This window comes from Saccostrea cucullata, unplaced genomic scaffold, assembly GCF_032062105.1.
Source record: "Saccostrea cucullata isolate Sc308-1 unplaced genomic scaffold, CSIRO_AGI_Scuc_v1 ctg471, whole genome shotgun sequence".
Classification (NCBI taxonomy): Eukaryota; Metazoa; Mollusca; class Bivalvia; order Ostreida; family Ostreidae; genus Saccostrea; species Saccostrea cuccullata.
The window spans coordinates 42167-62650 of NW_026923106.1; the positions used below are offsets into that span (position 1 = coordinate 42167).

At 32.9% G+C, this 20484-nt stretch overlaps 1 protein-coding gene and 2 long non-coding RNA genes across 3 annotated transcripts; all 3 read right to left on the minus strand.

Annotated features, from left to right (window-relative positions):
• Positions 1 to 3359: 3359 nt before the first annotated feature.
• On the minus strand, positions 3360 to 6295 carry LOC134263181 (uncharacterized). Its single transcript, XR_009991203.1, has 4 exons — positions 6224 to 6295; positions 4803 to 4853; positions 4555 to 4646; positions 3360 to 3434 (listed from the first exon to the last, which is right to left on the minus strand). It is a non-coding gene; the product is annotated as an uncharacterized LOC134263181 (long non-coding RNA).
• A 172-nt stretch (positions 6296 to 6467) lies between these two features.
• On the minus strand, positions 6468 to 9932 carry LOC134263185 (uncharacterized). Its single transcript, XM_062745493.1, has 4 exons — positions 9885 to 9932; positions 9270 to 9615; positions 8962 to 9103; positions 6468 to 6651 (listed from the first exon to the last, which is right to left on the minus strand). Exons 1-4 carry the CDS (start codon positions 9930 to 9932, stop codon positions 6468 to 6470), a joined length of 720 nt encoding a protein of 239 aa, XP_062601477.1.
• Positions 9933 to 10919: 987 nt separating this feature from the next.
• Positions 10920 to 12234, minus strand: LOC134263182 (uncharacterized). Its single transcript, XR_009991204.1, has 3 exons — positions 12150 to 12234; positions 11136 to 11207; positions 10920 to 11036 (listed from the first exon to the last, which is right to left on the minus strand). It is a non-coding gene; the product is annotated as an uncharacterized LOC134263182 (long non-coding RNA).
• Positions 12235 to 20484: the final 8250 nt, after the last annotated feature.

Below are 20484 nucleotides of genomic sequence, written 5' to 3' on the forward strand. Positions count from 1 at the left end.
AGTTATTACGTCACAATTGTTAAACATTATATTATGATGTCACGTTCTAAGTAACTTCAGTGCAACCGAACGCTGTGTTGTGCGATATCATTTTCCGCCGACGCGCTTTCGCGTCGGTATCACAAAAGAGGAATATCACGTGACGTTTTTTTCAGCCAATGAAAATTACGAAAATAATCTTCTTATATTATATCACCAATTAGAATAGGTTTTATCACTAATTTAAAACGAATATAGGTGTTATTACAAAATATTTACAGTTGCAAATGTTTTTTTTTAATATATAACACTACTGAAAGCAAGCGTATTTATAACTGTATAAATACAGGTACGGTATCAAGAGGTCATAGATGTGTATGGATAAACGTTCGACGTAATTTCTCAGTGATGTCATAAAGTATGAATAAGTCACAAATGTAAATATAAGTAATAAGGTATCATTTTTGAATTTTATTGGGATGTAAAACGGGTTGGCACATGATCAAATCTTCCATAAAGCCCGTTGTAATTGTATAATAAAACTTTTTAGAAATTGAAGAAAACTGCCATTATTTTATTTTTTCTTATCGTAGTTTTGCATATTTTTACAAAGAACGACAACTCTTCACATTTGGGTGATAAAACATTCATAAAAAGCAAAATTCAAGAACGATTTCAACTCTTAAAAACAAATAGAAAAAATTAAAAAATCATAATTATAGAAAAGCATTTTAGAGTTATAATGATTATTAATACATTCTCTTTTTTATCATAAGGTTAAATTACAGTATTGATTTTTGTCAACGTTGATCGATGACGTCACATCTGCATCAAAACAAAAATTAAGAGAATGTGACGACGGCGCAGCTTGTATCTGATAACTGTGTTTTAAAAGAGGCTAATACTTTATAAATTGTTTGTGATTTATTAGAGAAAAGGTGCAATGATCAGGTATACTAATTTTAAAGCCCTGTGTTTCTCTTTACTGAAGACAACAAGCCACATCCTTATGTAAGCAAGGATTTCCTCTGATATTCTTGACACCATCAAAGAATGCAAATATAAGTAATAAACAACGATTATTTAGTGAGCATGGCATTATGAATAGCAATAGCTCTGCTGGCATATTTTCCATGATGCGCTAGCGCGCATCATGGAATATGCCAGCAGAGCAATTGCTATTCTATCCATGTTCACTAAATAACGTTGTTTATTTCTTAAATAAATACAGGTACGGGGTCAAGATGTCATAGATGTGTATGAATAAACGTTCGACGTAATTTATCAGTGACGTCATAAAGGGTCGACGCACGTTCAGTGGATTACATACATGCCGTTGGGTTTGAAAAATAATGCATTTCACACGTTAAAAGTCACAATCAGGCAAATTTAAAGTATGAATAAGTCACAAATGTAAATAAAAGTAATAAGGTATCATTTTAAAACATCTATCGGGCTATAAATACGGGTTGGTATACGTACGAGATTAAGGGGACGAAGGATGTTTGGTCACATGACTCAGTTTAATTACGTCATAATCACTGATAAAATATGTATAAAATAAGATTGAAACAACAGTACTTGTATAAATTTTTGACTGTCTGTTTGAATTCACCATCTTGTATAAAAATATCTAAAAACATACAAACTTTCTTGCAAATATTATCAAATAATACTCACCTTAGAAGTTATAAAGATTATAAAATACATTTTAATAGATTGATCCACTCTTCTGCACCTTACTTGATAAACAATAAAGATGACCACCATAGAGCTAGATTCTTTGCTTTTATTAAAAGTTTCCCAACACCGCGCGTCCAACGACAAGCTACCAACCATAACTGGTGACAGCTTTACAGTATTACGTTACGCTACAACTCCATATCAGCGCTGTAAATATTATTCGTAGGGCATGACTCAGTTTAATTACGTCATAATCACTGATAAAATATGAATTTACACTGTTTGTTTGAGTCACCATCTTGTATAAAAACATCTAAAAACATACAAACATTCTTGCAAATATTATCAAATTACGGAATAGATTTATCCACTCTTCTGTTTTCCTACACCGCGCGTCCAACGAGTCGTTGACGTCGAAGTTGACGTCACAGTGGATCTCTCAGTACAGTAAGATTATATATGGTAAAACGCGGATAGTATTATCATAAAAACGGGTCATGATCAGTACATGGTTGGGTATTTTGTGAATTAGAGAGCACAAAAAATATTTTTACATGGATGTTGACGGAAATATTTTGTAGGTATGTCTTATTTCACTTATTTCGCAAAAGTGTGACGTCATAGTTGGGTTTTCCCGTACTCCAGAAATGTAAACATGACACGTTTTTCTCAAGCTCATGTCTTGTTTAAATATGTCCTGTGCAATATTGAGCTCAGCTTCACCAATCGATATTTTTACGGCTAATCAATAACATGACAATCTTGTATTTCAACGTAAATTTTCAAATATTGAATGATAGGATTTTTTGCAAATTAATTTTTGTTGTTGTTTAAGTTGTCTTAAAAAGTACGTAATTTTCCGTTTCCAGATGCAGTGTGACAAAAGAATACTGCTTTTTCGAATTCTTAACCCTATTCATACTCTGAAATATTTTAAAAGACACATGTTAGCTGACATATTTTTAATCTATACTGAAAAAAAATCCATTCTGGACCGATTAATGGGCCAGAAACATTGAGAATTAAAACTCCACTTAGACACTGTAAGGTATAGTATTTGTCACTCAATATCTCAAAAATAAGTCTAGAAACCTATTGATATATATGCTTTAAGGTATGTAGGACATACTATATTAAAGATCTACAAAATATGAAAAAAATTAAACGACAGGTATTTTTTCAGCCAAAGGTCCTTCTTCCCCTTAAATATATGGAGAAAAGTCAAGTTAAACAGTGCACTGAATCAATAACCGATTTGGAGCAGATGTGTTTTTAGGTACCATAAAGGAGTAAGCATACATGAACTTATCATTACCCCACCTCTGTTGATTTTTCCGTGAAATCCTGGCTTACGATTGGTTAAAGTCTGTCACGTGAAGGAGGTGGATTACTTATACCCGGTCAGTTGTAAATCTATACCCGGTCGATGTATCACGTAACAAACATAACGTGACGTCATTATATGCGTAGTTTAAGCGTGATGAAGCATTTAGCAGAGAAAATCATTAATTAACCACAGATTAAACGTTAATGTTTCATCGGTGGGGTAAATTCGTTACATAGTCTTTTAGTGACAGGGTATGGGATGATACCTGGTTAGTAAAGTTCATACCTGACTCGGCTTCGCCTCGCCAGGTGTGAAAATTACTAACCAGGTATCATCCCATACGCTGTCACTAAAAGACTAATACATGTATTACCTGCTTAGACACACATCCTGAGTTGTAAACCAGAAAACCATTGTTGCTGAAGGTTTCTGACGTGAAACATATCTAGGAAAAAGATATTCTTATTGCACGTTATATAGGAAACAATACATATATAATGTATACAAAATGTATATCAATTTAGTTAGATCTGGATAGCATCCATACATATTATACTTGTAGGGAAAGTTGTTCTCATACTTAACCGCTTGCACGTAATATTTTGAGATAATCAATAATAAAGTTTTACAAGGACTGGATATTGAATTATTCTTTATTAATAAAACATTTAATTCATCCTTTAACCAGGGGTTCAATTCAGATTCATGGCATGGACGCTATATGATGTCATATTACTGGAACGTAAAAGTATTCACACTTGTTACTGACCAATATTAGAACAGAGATTTTGAGGCTGGAAGCACGAGGTGAAACAATAAGAATTATAAAAATTCTTAGCACCAATGACTGATAAATAATAGTAAAATTTATCGAGATATATATACAAATAAAAACACAAACATGAGTGGAAACATTCATAAAGGGTCGTAAAGCAAATAATCAACCATAAAAAATAATAGAACTTTGATAGAATTAATAGTAACATGCTGTTTCAAATCCCTGAATCGACTAGACTTGATTTTTCCTTTTAAATTGTTAAACTGCCAGATAAGTGTGTCGCTCTTTTTGCTTCAATTTAAATGTTTGAAGGTGTGGCAATTTTTTTTTTTTTTTTTTTGAAATTTTAAACTTTGATTAAAGAAGAAAATACTCTATATTAGGAGGGGTCACATTTTTTTCAAAACATTCTGAATAAAAAGTAAATTTTCTCGGTCTGTGGTTTCTTAATTATATATGCATTGGATTTCAAAATAAGAGCAACATTTCAATTGAGTTTATAAGATGGAATTATGTTCATAAAAAGAAATTGATAGTTACTAATAATTTATGCGATTCACTGAATAAGCATTTTTTAAAAAATGTAACAAATAATGTAAACGAATTTTTTCTTTAAAATGTAGTTCTTAATGGAGTTTTATGAAGAGACTGACTTTTACAATTTAAACATAGACAAACTCAAATCACTGAAATGTAAAAGTCAGCTGTCAAATGTAAAAGTAAGTCTATTCATAAAACTCCAATAGTATTAAAGTAAGTATTATTATAATTTGAATGATATAATTACCTCTCCTAGTGGACAAATTCGTACATTTTGTCGACAGGATGCAAAGTCTATCACATGACTGCACACATAACATATTTGAAGACAATTTATCACTGAAAAATTCGAAGCCAGAGAGTTAAAACATCGAATGCAGCAATCCATATGCGTTATCAACAACTTTCCTTAGACAGTCTCTGTGCATATGAAGCATAAATTATTGCAGTTTATATCTATGCACTCATAAAATGTAAATGTTCTATTATACGTACCTTGAAAATGATAAATTGCCAAAAGAAAACACGTACAAAAAACCTTCATTCCTACAAAAATATAATCTTTTAAGGTTTTAACTTAAGAAAAACTTGGAGGACGGAAAATGAGTCTACAGTATACAAACTGAAAAAATTGTTGATACGTTTGACATATGTTGAGAAAAATTTAATTTTTGAAGAAAAATATACTAGGACTACGATAATTCTAAACTGCATATTTTAGAAAGCACGTTAGGTAATCGTAGATAAACAAGACTGAAACGTTGTAGTTCGTGTATCTCACGAGTTTTCATGAATCTCATATATCTCATAAATTCTCAAGAGTATGAAAAATTAAATTCATTTCTTTTATTTACATTGTTTTTCTGTGATTGCCACATTTATTTGTCATTCAACGACCATTTTTAAACAGAGAAGTTGCACTAAATGCTTCGTACAATGCATCACAATTGAATCTTCTTACTGACCTTATGGAAATTCACGACAATATGAACCTTTTTCTAATAGGCAAAGAATATTAAGGAAATATTTGGAAAAGTAAATATTCATATCATTTCTCGTTAATATGAAACTTTCTATCTATAGTAATTTAGTGTATATGTCGTAAACGAACGAAAGGATATCGTTCTAAGGTGATTTTGTTTTGTTAATTGCTAGTATGCTGCTTAACGCCCAACTCATGAATTTTTCACTCGTATGGAGACGCCACCACATGCAGGTGGAGAGCTGCAAATTTTGTCCGAAACTCGGCACTCAAGGCCATTGAGGAGGGATGGCACTTCCTTCGAGATGGGACCTCAGTATATTCGATATCATCCGAAGGACCGGTCTCTACGTCCCACAGTGGGATTCGAACCCGCGACGAAAGGATCGACTCCTTACTTTGCGCTCTAAGACGCTCTAACCACTGCGCCACGCGAGCGACTGATTTTGTTCTGAATCTGTGAAATGACTGGAAAGTATTGAACCATTTTTTCCTACATCTGAATATATTATTTCACCGGACAAAAAAAAACGTATTTCCTATCTCAAAATATGCCAATACGTAGTACCAAAAACACTACCAAAAAAGACCTTAAAAAAAACCTAACCACAATTTTCTAACAAGATAGAAATTAAGCTATAAGACGGGAAAAAATATATAATTTTTATATACAAGGTTAATTACTTCATTGCTGCTTTTTCAAAAAAAAAATGGAACTCTTTTGCAGAGTACTGTGCACTCCTAAAATTTCTCCTTCGTTACTGCTAATGTTTCAGTGAGGAGTAGAGAAAGAGGTTTGGTAAAATATTTTACTGGTACAGGAAGCACGGTCGTGGGACCAATAAAGGATATTTATTATTTACATGCCGCGAAAAAAATGCATAACAATCACATAGATGAATTTAGAATCAAACGTCCCCAACAACAAATTTACCTTTTCTTGAAGTAACAGATTTATGTATTTCCGTTTTTTCAATGCAAATAGTACAAACAACGTTAAAGATAAGCCTTTATTCCTGTCACATATAGCAGATAATTATCAGGATATGTTTGTGTAAACGGAATGCAATTCTAAGTGTTTCTCAAAGTATTGTACAGAATTCAGTACAATTGATAAGAATGCATTGTATCCATATCTTAAGTCTTTATAAATGTCAAACAAGATTATAAAAGTCCCGTTATATTCTAGGAGGGACAAATAAGTCATCTGGAACAATGTTTTTGTTACATTTAGGGGTGGTGCAGCAAAAGGAACATTCGAAATGAGTCGTTGTGAAAGAGTTTTGATCGTATCCTACACATTGCTGTCTATCTGATGTCTTTTCCCACCACTCATGTCGGCATTCCTGTTCTGTAGCACATCTGAATAAAAATGAAAAATAAATACTGTGAAATCTTACCTAAAGAATACTATTTCTGTATGTATTGATTTTAGTGGTTCCTTCTTAGGTCACCTGAGTCACTCAGATGACCTAATGCTATCCGTTTTCGTCCGTCGACGTGCGTCGTCCGTCGTTCGTCGTGTGTTAACATTTGAACATTCTCAACTTCTTCTCTGCAACCACTGAACCAATTTCAACCAAATTTGGCACAAATCATGCATATCATCTATGGGTAAAGTAGAACAACAATTTTGAAGTTCATGATCCCTGCCTTCCTGGGGCCTGAGGGGTGGGGCCAAAACCACTAAAATTAATGCAATCTTTAAAAATCTTCTTCTTTACTCCTGGACATCAAGCAGTTAAACTGTTTGCATGATTGTAATCAGCATTGAGTCCTCTACCAAAATTGTGAAATTCATGGCCCAAGGGTCAGGGGTTCTAGTGCTAGGGCGGAGCTAAATAAGTATATAGTGAAAATACATGAATTCTTTGAAAATCTTCATCTCTGCTCTTGGGTATTAAATAAACTAACTAAGTGCATAGTTATGATGAGCAAGAGTACTTTTACCAAAATTGTTAATTTTATGGCGTCAGGGTCAGAGGTTCTGGTGTTAGGGCGCGGCTCTATTGATTATATAGTGAAAATACATGAATTCTTTGAAAATCTTCTTCTCTGCTCTTAGGTATTAAATAAACTAACTTAGTGTATAGTTGTGATGAGCAAGAGTGCCTCTTCCAAAATTGTGATTTTTATGGCCCCAGGGTCAGGGGTTCTGGCGTTAGGGCGGGGCTCTATTGATTATATAGTGAAAATACATGAATTCTTTGAAAATCTTCTTCTCTGCTCCTAGGTATTAAATAAACTAGCTAAGTGTATAGTTATAATGAACAAGAGTGCCTCTACCAAAATTGTGAATTTATGGCCCCAGGGTCAGGGGTTCTGGTGTAAGGGCGGGGCTCTAATTTGATTATGTAGTGAAAATACATGAATTCTCTGAAAATCTTCTTCTCTGATCCTAGGTATTAAATAAACTAACTTAGTAAATAGTTGTGATGAGCAAGAGTGCCTCTTCTAAAATTGTGAATTTATGGCCCCAGGGTCAGGGGTTCTGGTGTTAGGGTGGGGCTCTATTGATTATATAGTGAAAATACATTAAATCTTTGAAAACTTTCTTCTCTGTCTCTGGGTATGAGGCAGATGAACTACCTATATAGTTATGATGAGCAAGGGCTTCGGGGTCAGAGGTACCATAGAGGGGGAGGGGGTCTGTACTTATATACTGAAAATGAATGGATTATTTGAAATCTGCTCCTTGGTATTAATCAAATATTTTTGAAAAGCAAGGATGCCTTTTCAAAAATTGTGCAGTGTGTGGATCTAGGCCTAAGGGTCAGGGGTTCATGTGTGGTACTACTGATTATTGCTGAATATTACTGATTAGTTGAAATGCACTTTTTGTTCCCCTACCCTGCCTATAGGTATTAAGTAACGAAGCTAAGCAACTGCTAAGTGTATTGTTATGATGAACAATGGTGCCTCTTTCAAAATTGTGAATGCTATAGCATCTGGCTTACATGTAAAGCATGAATCAAATTCAATAACTGGAAAGTTGTTGCATAATGCTCAGGTGACCTATAAGGCCCATGGGCCTCTTGTTTTTAACATACCATTGTTAAATTGCAAACAAGATATTTTACTGGTGATTTTTAATATCTTTCTCAATAAAATTTTGTGGGAAAGAAACGTATTCTTTAACTAATAAAAAGCGTAAACATTTATGTAAGAAGTAATGCGTTTACAAAACTCAGCTATAAAATGCACAATTATTTTTATCGAACGAGCACATAAACATCAATTTAATTTACAAAATAATCATAAACTAAGCAAGATGTAAAACATCTCTTATATCCATCATATAGAATAATGAAAGATAAATATTTTTAATACTTATTGTATTTTTGGTGAGCGCTTTATGTTTATTTTTTTACAACTCGTGATAAAAAATGATTTAAAGCCATTGCTTGTTACGATGACCCCCGTCTTGGGAATTTTAGCATAACTTGAGGAAGTCGATACGAGCAAAGGAGGACTCCTTGTACGACACTCTTCACTGAATGGCATTTACAATAATTCTGAATTTACAGTACCGCTTTCAATATTACCAAAAGAGGGAGAACTGACCGTACCAATATACAAGCAATTCTCTCTGGTGAGTATTTTCTTGTTCACTGCAGAAGTCACAATAAAAAGACTTTATAAGCCTTAGATGATGCAAATTTAAATACAAACCTTCTGTCCAATGTTCTGGAACCATCTCGATTGTTAACCAATTTATTTATACAAAACTGTTGGTCAGCAGAGTTGCATGTCAACGGCGTTGAAAGACGTTCACATAAAAATGTCGGTATTCCATCGCAGAGATAACAGGAAGCTATCCAAGGTGAATAAAAAAAATCCAAGAACACATTATCGTACCTAGGATTACTGGAAGAGACAAATTAACAGTGTACGAAAACATGTCTTTATCAGTATAATTTAAATTGTAAATTGGAGTTCAAAGAGACCTCTAAACAGAATAAATATAAACAACTTATTACTAGGAGTACTCGTTGTCGAGGTTGGCGTTGTCGTAGTCGATGTAGGCGCTCTAGTTGTCGAGGTTGGCGTTGTCGTAGTCGATGTAGGCGCTCTTGTTGTCGAGGTTGGCGTTGTCGTAGTCGATGTAGGCGCTCTAGTTGTCGAGGTTGGCGTTGTCGTAGTCGATGTAGGCGCTCTAGTTGTCGAGGTTAGCATTGTCGTTGTCGATGTGGGCGTTGTCCTTGTCGAGGTTGGCATTCTCGTAGTCGATGTAGGCGCTCTCGTAGTCGAGGAAGGTGTTGTCGTAGTCGAGGTAGACGTCTTAGAAGGTAAGGTTTGGTTGACGTGGGCAAAGTAGGAGTGGTCCTAGGAAAGGCTGAACGTATTGTGGATGTGATAGTTGAGGTTGCAACAGACACTGATGAAAATTAATTATCACTAAATAGATAAGAGATATTTAGGACACAGTCACGTGAGTATGAAGATTAGTTTTGTATTAAAGGAAAACTCAACTCTACCTTGTTTGTAAGTGTAATCAATTATTTAACTCGATGTTTAATATCAATATGCTTGAAAATAGTTTGTTAAATCAAAGGATCAAAAACAGTTTCATGGAAAAATAGATTTAAGTTCACTGTTAGAGTGTAGCTATGTGTGATCATAGGGACAACAAAATGGTCCATCAGGCAAACAATGAAGTTTTAAGGTGTCATATCATGGAATAAAGAATTTTAAAATGACATATTAATCAGTGCCATCGTAACTGCCGGAACTCCGATGTAAATTTCGATGGATGAAGAGAATAAGCAGGTTATTGTTATTTCTAAAATGTAACAGTGCATCTATTAACCACCAATATGTATGGTAAACACATAAAAAGCTGAAGGAATTTTGTAGCAATTTCAAAAAGAGGCCCATGGGCCAAATCGCTCACTGAATAACTTGGGTGATGCAGTTCTTCACCAGATTCCACCTCTTGCTAAACCTATCATGCCCCACTACCCCCTTCCCTTTTATGATTTAAAACATTAGAATCTACACTACCCCAAGATGCTTCCACATAAGTTTCATCTTTCCAGGCCCAGTGGTTCTTGTCAAGAATATTTTTTAAAAAATTTTCTATATATTTTCATGTAAAACTTGGAATTCCCTATTGTGGCTCCGCCCTATCCCCGGGGGTCATGATTTTATCAATTTGATATCTACACTACCCAACGATGCTTTCACGTAAGATTCATCTTTCCTGGCCCAGTGGGTCTTGAAAAGATTTTTTAGTGACCCCACCCTATTTTTGTCTTTTCTTGATTATCTCCCCTTGTAACTTGGGAACTTGGCCCTTCATTTTTACAATTTAAACTCCCCTTTACCCAAGAACGTTTTGCACCAAGTTTGGTTAAAATTGGCTTATTGGTTCTTGAGTAGAAGTCGAAAATGTGAAAAGTTTACATATGGACGGACGGACAAAATGTGATCAGAAAAGCTCTCTTGAGCCTTCGGCTCAGGTGAGCTAAAATTTATTACATTTTTGATAGTTCAAAGTCCAAAGAAGAGTGTTAATCTTCTCGTATTCTCATCATGTGTTTTTAAAAAGATTTGTCAAAAATAAAGTAACCTTGCGAGCTGCATTGATTCGTATTACACGGACGATACATGTCTCCTTCCTTTTCGCAACACCGGAAACAGGTGTTCATCGATCGTTTTCTTTTGCCTAAGATGTTACCAATGATTACTGGCGCATGCGTTCTATGTTTATTATCCCCATCAAGATTACTCAAAGTGTCACATATCTAGTAAAATAAATTCAGGAAATTAAAACTAACAACACATTTTTTTTTAGACTTTCATTATTTTTGGTGAAAGCTCTACTGAAAATTTTGATTAATTACCTGCTTAGATATACAGCCTGAACTGTATTGCAACACCCCACTGTGGTGAAAGCTTTCTGATGTAAAGCATATCTACAAAATATCGTTCGTTAGTCAATATTGAAAATGTCTAAAAAGCAGGAAGTATAATTGTATAAAGACATTTCTATTGAATTTTGTTTATTTCAATAACTGTTTACATTATGACGATGCGTATTTTTTTTTTTAACAAAATACAAAACACAACAACAAATAAAAACATAGGTTGATTGATTACGAAATAGGATTGAATAACTTAAATAATATTCAATTAAACACATTTGTAAACAGAAATGGAAGAAAAAGTAGGGCTTTCGCTGTGTTCAAAAGTCTTCTCGGAGAAATGTTATCCCATACGTGGAGATCTGAAGAGATTGTTTGAGGTAATGATGTCTGTCTTATTAGACGCTGGTACGAAAAAACGATTTCTTTTTAAGCAATGGCAAAAATTGCTAACAAAATGCCTTAAATTGCAGTCATTAATGTATACCTTAACGTATAACTAATTTCTGAGTTTGTTGCTAATTTGAAATTGATCACCCTTCCATGCTATCTGGGTAGACCCAGAAGTAAAAGTCAATGATTTCTAATCCATTAATTAAAAGTAAAAAAAAATCCTTAAATAAGAAATATCGTCTAATCTAAAGATAAAACAAATTGGATTTGTGTTTTTTAACGGATCTTATATCAGAAGATGTTTGAATCACAATACTCATATTACCATATTTCTACGGGAACAAAACTTGCTTTATTAAGAGTGTCCGATGAATATGAAAATGGAATATATGATAAGTTATAACTAAAAATCTCAGAGTATAACGAAGATTGTTCATTCTAGTTCTTTGAACAAAAGATGAACCATATCGTAATTTGGCATTGCATAATCCATCAAAAATTAACAAAACTTGTAGAAAATTTATTTTAAAAAAAATAATGTTCTTCGCGATGCTGGACCTTTTTAAAAGTTTCTTTACTTTAAAAAAAATACATAATTACCTCTCCATGAGGACAGATACGAATGTTCTGTTGACAGGATGTAAAACTCGTCACATGATTGCACACGTGACAAACTTGAAGACAACTCGAAACTAGATATTTAAAAAAACATGAAAGGTATAATGTGAAGAAGCATTTTTAATACAAAACAGCGTTTTTTTTTCAAGTCATTGGCAATTGTTTTGTGCATAGAGTGGCAACAACAATAAAACGTCAAAATAATTAAGTGCTAAGATTTTTTGTGATTAGAAAAATTCATGATTTTTCGTCGGATTTTTCCCAAATGTTTAATATTTTTCATGCATACTTACCTTTAAGATGATATAATATCAAAAGACTGAACAAACAAAGGTGGCTTATACCTAGAAATAAACAACATTTCTGTAAATTTAGAATACATATTAAAGACATTAATTTAACAGTTAGAAAATATGTTCTGCACTTTTAATAAGGAAGTGTATACATTTGAATTTAGTAAAAGTAATAAATTCCATTGCTCTTAACAAAAATGTCTGGATAATTCATTGATCAAAACCTTAAATTTAAAAGTTTTTTTTAATGTTGTGAAAATTATACTATACAAACAAACACGTTGAAAAAAGCGAACGTTCAAAACAGGTATTTAAAACCTTTCAATTGAAATTTTAAATATTTGTTACCTCTTGTGAACGAAATTTTACCATAATATTGATATAAATTGCAAAGATGTCATCGAAATCAATTCCCCGTCAAAAACTTAAGAGGAAGGTAGTTTACGAACTTTTAATTCACCGTTCAATTACATGTAAGTGCAATTTGAAATGAGAGCATAAAATACATGCATATTTGAAATTAGTAGAGAGTTATGTATTGAAGTATTTTATAGTAAATGTTTGATATGTTCCGTACTGTAACGATCAATGTATTATTTGTTTGATATAAGATATTTGATTTGTATACTAATAAAAAATCAACTCTACATAATTCAAAATAGTTAAGGCATTAAAGGACATATCAACCGCGAAGCTTCAAAAGCTATTTTATACTTACATACATGTATAGATAAAAGACAGATTTTCTATTAAAAAAATTCAAGACTGATCTAACAATAATTCTTTTTAATTGTCCGGTCAGGCTTTATCTAACGCTTGCTTCTTAAAGCAAAATCACAGTGGTAGTAATAAACGGTTAGCCAATATGAGATATTTCCTACTTGTATGACACACAAGAAAACCTACAAATTAGAATTTCTTTAAAAGTGTTCAAAACAAATTATATATACAAAAGGAATAGAAATCTGATTGAAATAAAAAAAAACATCATTCATTGCACTTTATACAAAAACATAATTCAAAATAACCATTCTTCATATTTCTTTTTTATTATGTTTATTAGATACAATCTCTTCCGAAGTTAGGACTTCTTGCACAGTCTATAAGCATTGCTCTGCTTTAACTGCTATTTGAGACGGACAAAATTGGGCTTCAAATTGATTCAAAAGATCACGGAGAACTTCTTAATTTTTATTCATATCCAATATTTAGTGATATGCCTAAATCAGCGATGAATTAGGCATTTAACACTGATAGGTGATAAAAGTATGATTTGTATAACAGAACTTAAAACCTGTAAGTTTAAAAAAAAACAGACCGCTTGGAAGACCGCTTGGAATTCAGGTACCTAGGGAGGGGGCACCTGCTTCCTGGCCACATCCACTGTCAGCTCTGTCTGTATTCCTATAATACCTGGACAGTACATGTCGACATATCCATAAAAAGGCTATTTTTTAACTTACCTATTCTTGAACTATGGGAAATATAATTGTCCATCTTTGAACAGGAATACTTAATAATTTTTAATACAAGATCACTTTTATTTTGCAAATTCCGGCGAAAATCCGCGCATGAATAATAAAAAAAAAAGAAACGGAAAGTAATAAAAACATAAAGAATATATATATATAAATAAAAAAAAGAAACTAAAGGACTGTTTGTTGGTTTACGCCTTTTACATGAATTTTCACTAATATTAGACGTAATAAGCTGAAAGGGAAAAATGTCTCATAGTTATTTTATTGAATCACATGTATTATGATACTGGTCATTTGAAAGCAGATATACGTGAATTTCCTTTTTCTTAAAATCCGTATATTTTTTTTTGTGCTCTGTATACCGGATCGATATTCACGACGTCAAGCGTGACGTCGCGATATATTATATATGACGTTGTTCTTAAACATGCTACATTTGTCAATATAAAAGCAATTATCTACAATTACGAAAAATTGAACCCGAAGACATATTAATTTTTTTACATAGATTTATTTCAAATCAATTCTATTTTTAAATACCAAAGGATAAACAAATTCGTCTGCACGATTTAAAAGTTACTGATATTTTTTAAATGAAAACCTTGCCTGAAAACAAGCCAAAAACGACGTTTTCCCTACACAATTCAATAGAATACCGTTGAAAATGTAACTACAACAATGACATCTTTGGAATTCAATTACACAAAAACGGTGCAGACGAATTTTATAAAATTTTCAGAGAATGGAAATCAAAGGTAGAGAAATCATATAGGTAATTTTCATGGTATATTTTCGAACACTTTTAAAAGCCCTGTAAACCCACGACCTACGCAAGTAAGTTAAGGCTAAATATGGATATTTTTATGTAAATAAGCTAATGAAATTTCATAATTTGTATAATTTATGTACAGAGAAGGTGCAAATTGATTTTCTGATACATACTCAGTACCCACAGTTTATTAATGCAAGTGCACATTATGACGTCATATTATGACGTCATTGTTCTCTCCCATTCAAGGTATTAAATCATATAAACAAAATCACGTCGGCGCAAGGGCCTATACTATCTAATTTAAAATAAACAATGTATAATATTAAGGTGAATATTCTTAAAATTAATAAAATTGCTGCACAAATCCTATGCACTTTCTCAATTGATAAAAATTTTAGGAAACTTACCCTGGACAGTGAATTTTTACCCTGTTAAAACTTAAAACTGCACGAATAGTAAGTAACCAATTTCACTGCCGACATTTGTGCAGCAATATCTCAAATCCTTGGAATATCGTGCGTCTTTTGATACCTTGTTTTTGTAAAACAAAGTAAGGTATGCCCTTGCGCCGAAGCAATTTTGTTGATGTTTCTTATAAACTTGTGTAGTACAGGTCGATGACGTCATAATATGACGTCATAATGTGTACTGGCTATCGCATGTCGTGGGTACCAAGAATGTATTAGAAAACAAGTCTTAGCATTTTCTGTGCGGTAGGTAGAGCAATTATGGAATTTAATTAGATATTTTGTATAGAAATTTCCATATGTAGCCTTAACTCACATGCGTACGTTAAAATGCCATTCTTTCAAAAATATGAAAAATACTTGAGCTTATAACGTGGACTTAAGGTATTCAATCCCTAATGGGAACAAATTCAGTAAAATTGAATACATAACTGATATTTAGGCATTGAATACTCAGTTTATTTAGACATATTTCCCATTTATTAATTTTAGTATGTATAGTGGATTGTGTCTTAATTTATGACCTTGAGTTCTGGTAAGAGTTATCTCCCCTTTTTTAATTAACAAAGAAAAATCAAAAAAAAAAATTTAGCAGGTAAAAAAAATTGTTTTCAATTGTCATTCTATTTTTAATGTTTAAATGCACCTTTCCACCGCAGGATTTATTGATATTCAAATTATTTGAAATTTTATGTTGAAAAAACACTTTTCCCCATAGACTTCAATGCAATCCTTTTTAATTACCTACTGCTTAAGTAATGACCTTTTTAAAACTTTCTCGCGGGCAATCGTTTTCCGCTATAAAATGCTTTAATATAATATCAGTGTATTATGTACTTGACGCACATTTAAGGGTAGGGAATTAGGTCCCATTAGGGATGGAAATCCTTAATAACTAAAATACAAAACTTTAATAGACTAAGAAAATTACCTTTCAAGTGGTGACAACCGGCAGCTGGTAATAAGTTAAATTTCCCGCACTGACAGGGATGGGCCCATGCCTCAGTATATATAGCAGAAAAACCGGTTAAATAAGGGGGTACAAATTTACTGGCCAATGAGATTTTTTGAGTAGAATTCATGAATGGAGACTACTACAAAATACGGCATAAAGTAAATAATGGCTCAGTAAGTTATTCAATAAAGATAAAAAAAAATATTTTAAATAAATATGACTCTGTCACATTACTTATGCAGTAATGCGGCAATATAACTTCATCACCTGCATTCGGATTTATATATCTCAGTTGATTCGATACGCAAGAACATGCTCTACTTATGAACAAAATTGATAAAACAAAAATATGAGCAGTCTCGTTTAAAGGCATCGTTTCGTAAGTTCTATGATCGATACAACGACCTTGTTAGTAAATACAATTCATCATTGAATCAAATGCTGACTGACTTTTTTCATACCAATTGTTTGTCGAATATTTATACACTGAATTGACGACAGATTTTTCCCTTATTTCCCGATCAAGAAAAGAATACACGGGATGTGACCGGTTGGCAGGGGATAATTACTCCTCCATCGCACCTGATCCCATCTCTGATGTTTTGGTAGCCCTTGTTTGCTCTGTTCCTACTTTGTATTGTTTTATGGACTTTTGTTCTTGAATACTCTTCGTTATCTCCATTTGTTCCACTCTATGTATTTGTACACAAATTCACTGGAGGTTAATAGAAGAGATCTACCAAATTGATTTACATGTATATACATTGCAAGGGCATACACGCAATATACACATGGACTCAAGAAGCATTTAAAGATATTTTAAAATTTGGAAACGAATTAATCTTATCTAATTATTGTATGTACTCAACCAATAGAAAACTTGGTTTTATGAAAACATGCGGTGAAGCATATACAAATGTATAATTTTAGCAATTAGTCATAAGAATATATAAAGTTCGTACAAAATATAAATGAATTTAAAGGTTTAATATTACTATTATCTACTCGTTATGTCTCTCAAACGGTGAATTACTCATCGGTCATTTCAAACCGGTGAGACAAATTTGCCTGCTATTTTCATTGGTGTAACTGAATTGTTATAGCTTCATGTCATATCTCTAAAAACGGTGAATTACTCATTGGTCGTTTCAAACCGACAAGGCAAAACTTTTCTAATTCAAGGAAGTAACTTATTTTATTTTCTCGTCCTAAGCGTGTCTCTCAAACGGTGAATTACTCAGTTTTAATTTTAAACCAGTAAAACAAATCTTTCTGAGATTCAATGAACCAACACGCATTATTATCAAATGATTGGTAAATTAGGTTCTCTTTATGAGACAACCAATAAAATTTTCTATACAACCCTTTTATTCAATAATATTTTAGTCTGTGATTTAAATATTAGCTTATCATTGACAAAAAATATGAGAGCATTCAATAATAGTAAATGAATACAACATAAACAATATCAATGTACATTTCTGTGTTTCTATAATTTGATATCCAAAATTACAAACTGGTGTCATTTTTCAACATTCTGGGTGTTTCACACGCACTTTGGAGATCCGTACTATTTGTGATTCCCGTCTTGTCCTTAAATGTCTTTTTGTACATTAGGAATGTCCTTTTATTGCAAACAAAACCCAGAAATATGAACACACCCTGTGATGTGTTTAGAACGGAAATAATGTACGAGAAATAACTTGGAGGCAGAAGACCGTCTAAGATCTGCAAAAGCCAGATAAACCCTGTTATAGGAAATAAGTGTACACATATTAAGAAATCGTTCCTTTCGGGTTTATTGCTAGAAACAGTTGGAGAAAGTTTGATTGCACGTATTGTCTGTGAGAAGAAAAAGACATTACTGATGCAGAGAAGTCCAACCGGGACTAGAAAAGTACAAATTAAAGACATTTTCCCATCTATGAAACAATTTTGTTTCCCATAACCAACATTACCTCGAACTGAAAACATGATAACCAAATACCCTAAAACAATAACAAGTGGCAGGAGAAAGATATAGATACAATACTTTATCAACAGAAACTTTTCAATATTTATCTGTAGAGGCGTACTTGCGTGAAAAACCCGATACAAATGAAAACAGCAGATGTTCATTCTTGAAAAAGACGACAACCAGAAGTAATGCAGAAGAATACCAACAGCTACACATTTGTTGGTGTTTTTGCTTTCCTTATAACTTGACAAAGATACAATATTTATGTTAAAGATAGTAAAAACAAGAACCATCATCAATTTCCCTGGGAGGGATCTTAGTTCTCCGAAAAAGCAGTACGTGAGAAAAGTAATAAATAAACATACACACGATAACATAGAAAATGCAACAGAGAGGGTAAGTAAAATTCTTCGAAAAGTGTTTTTCTTATTGATATTAGATAGCAAGTTATCAACACATACTCTGATCGTCCCATTCGTCGATATATCGACATCTGCAGCTGGTAGCCAAGTATCGAAGCTCTTGAGAAACACTAAGTTTTGAATGCTATCAAATTCATACTCCTCTAATTGGAATTCCACTTGTTTGCACATTAATACGTTAGTGATATGTACTGCTCGATATTGTAATATATGATCCCATAAGTCACCATCAGTTGAATTTAAACATCGGTCTCTTTCTTGTTTTAGATCCGTTCTGTTGGTGTTATTCCTCCCTAAAGAAAAATATTTCCTCTTGAAATCAAACAAAATAAAGGTATCATTCCATAAGTCTTCATCAGTTAAATTTGAACATCGGTCTTTTTCTTCTGGTTCCATTCTGTTGGTGTTATTCTTCCCTAAGGAAAAATATTTTTTCTTGAAATCAAACGAGATAAAGGTATCATTGCAGATATATTTTAAATTTGTTTTAGTAAATTGTATTAGCAATCTTTCCGTTTTTGAGCGATGAACTGATTCATTAATAAATATTGTAGATTGAATCCATCCATAGAATTTTCCGTAGTCCTTTTGAAGATATTCTGTTCGGAGGATGTTGAAAATGGTTTTCTTAATTTTAGATGGTATCAAATCTGTGACCAGGTCTTCAATATTTTCATCTGATATGTTGTATTTAGAAAACCCATCGAAAGTTATATCCAAATTATATCGAAGATTTTTGGTAATTGAAAAAAGCGGGATGCAGCTATCTCCACGACTTAAATACTTTCTGGGAAAGCATGTTATATTCCTACAGATTCCCTGAAAAAAAAAGTGATGGCAATTTAAGTTGAAATATTCATATTACCATATTATTGGATATTTTTCCCACTAAGTTCCAGAGTTGTCTGGATAATTTAAGCACGCGTAATTCACTGCATGGTTAAACGTATCCCACATTCCACTCATATTGCATCGAGATATTGTGTTGACAGCAGTGAATGATGGATTACACATTTTACAAAACATATTTTTGAACAGTGTATCATTACCAAAATAATCGGCATCACATGCATATTCAACACTATGGATATAATGTTTCCACGTTCCTGTTTTATTACAAGAATTAAAATATTGCTTGTTTGTTTTTCTTTCAATGAAGTTTGATGACGCATTGACGATTGTATCGTTCTTACAGGTCGGTACTGGAGGAGAGAAGAACATATCCGGGCAACAGTCACCTCTGACGTAACACTTATGATCACAAAAACATGGCGGACAACGCGGGTGCAGTGCTGAATCTTTGACCTCTAAGGGAAAAAGTGTTTTATTCAGGAAACAAAAATGCCCAGTTCCACACAGTGTCAAAATTTGCTCAAGTAACTCCGGAACCTCTATCTCCTCCGTTAAATCAATGCCATTTTGTCTTTTCTCCAGCCATAGGATATTGAAGCAAAACAATACAAGAACGGCCATCAAAATAATAAACGTTGGAATCATCCACACTTTGTAACTCCAGCAAATACGTTTGAGTGTTGTCCAACACTCTTCATCACAAATGTTCTCAATCAAATTTGTCATAACAGCAACACTCTTCATTTTAATTTTTTTCTACCCAACCCTTTCTTGGCCAGTTTAAAGACTGCATGAAGAATAAGCAATCCTTTTTTTCTTTTCTTCTCCTCATGAAACGGCATGGGTCAGTCACAAACAGCGACCAATTATATGGATACTTTATCTATCATTTCGCTATACATCTTTGTATTTTATTTTAATTCATATAAATAAAATTTCGGGCGTTTCAATTATAGATATGCATCTAAAATTATGCATTTCTCATACGATTGCACAATACTTTTCTTAAAAAAACCAAACCTTATTGATAGATGGCGCATGTTCAGATATCATTTTATGAATTGCATAACCTTGCATCATAAATCTATAATTGTCCCTCCGCCATTTTAAATACATCCAAA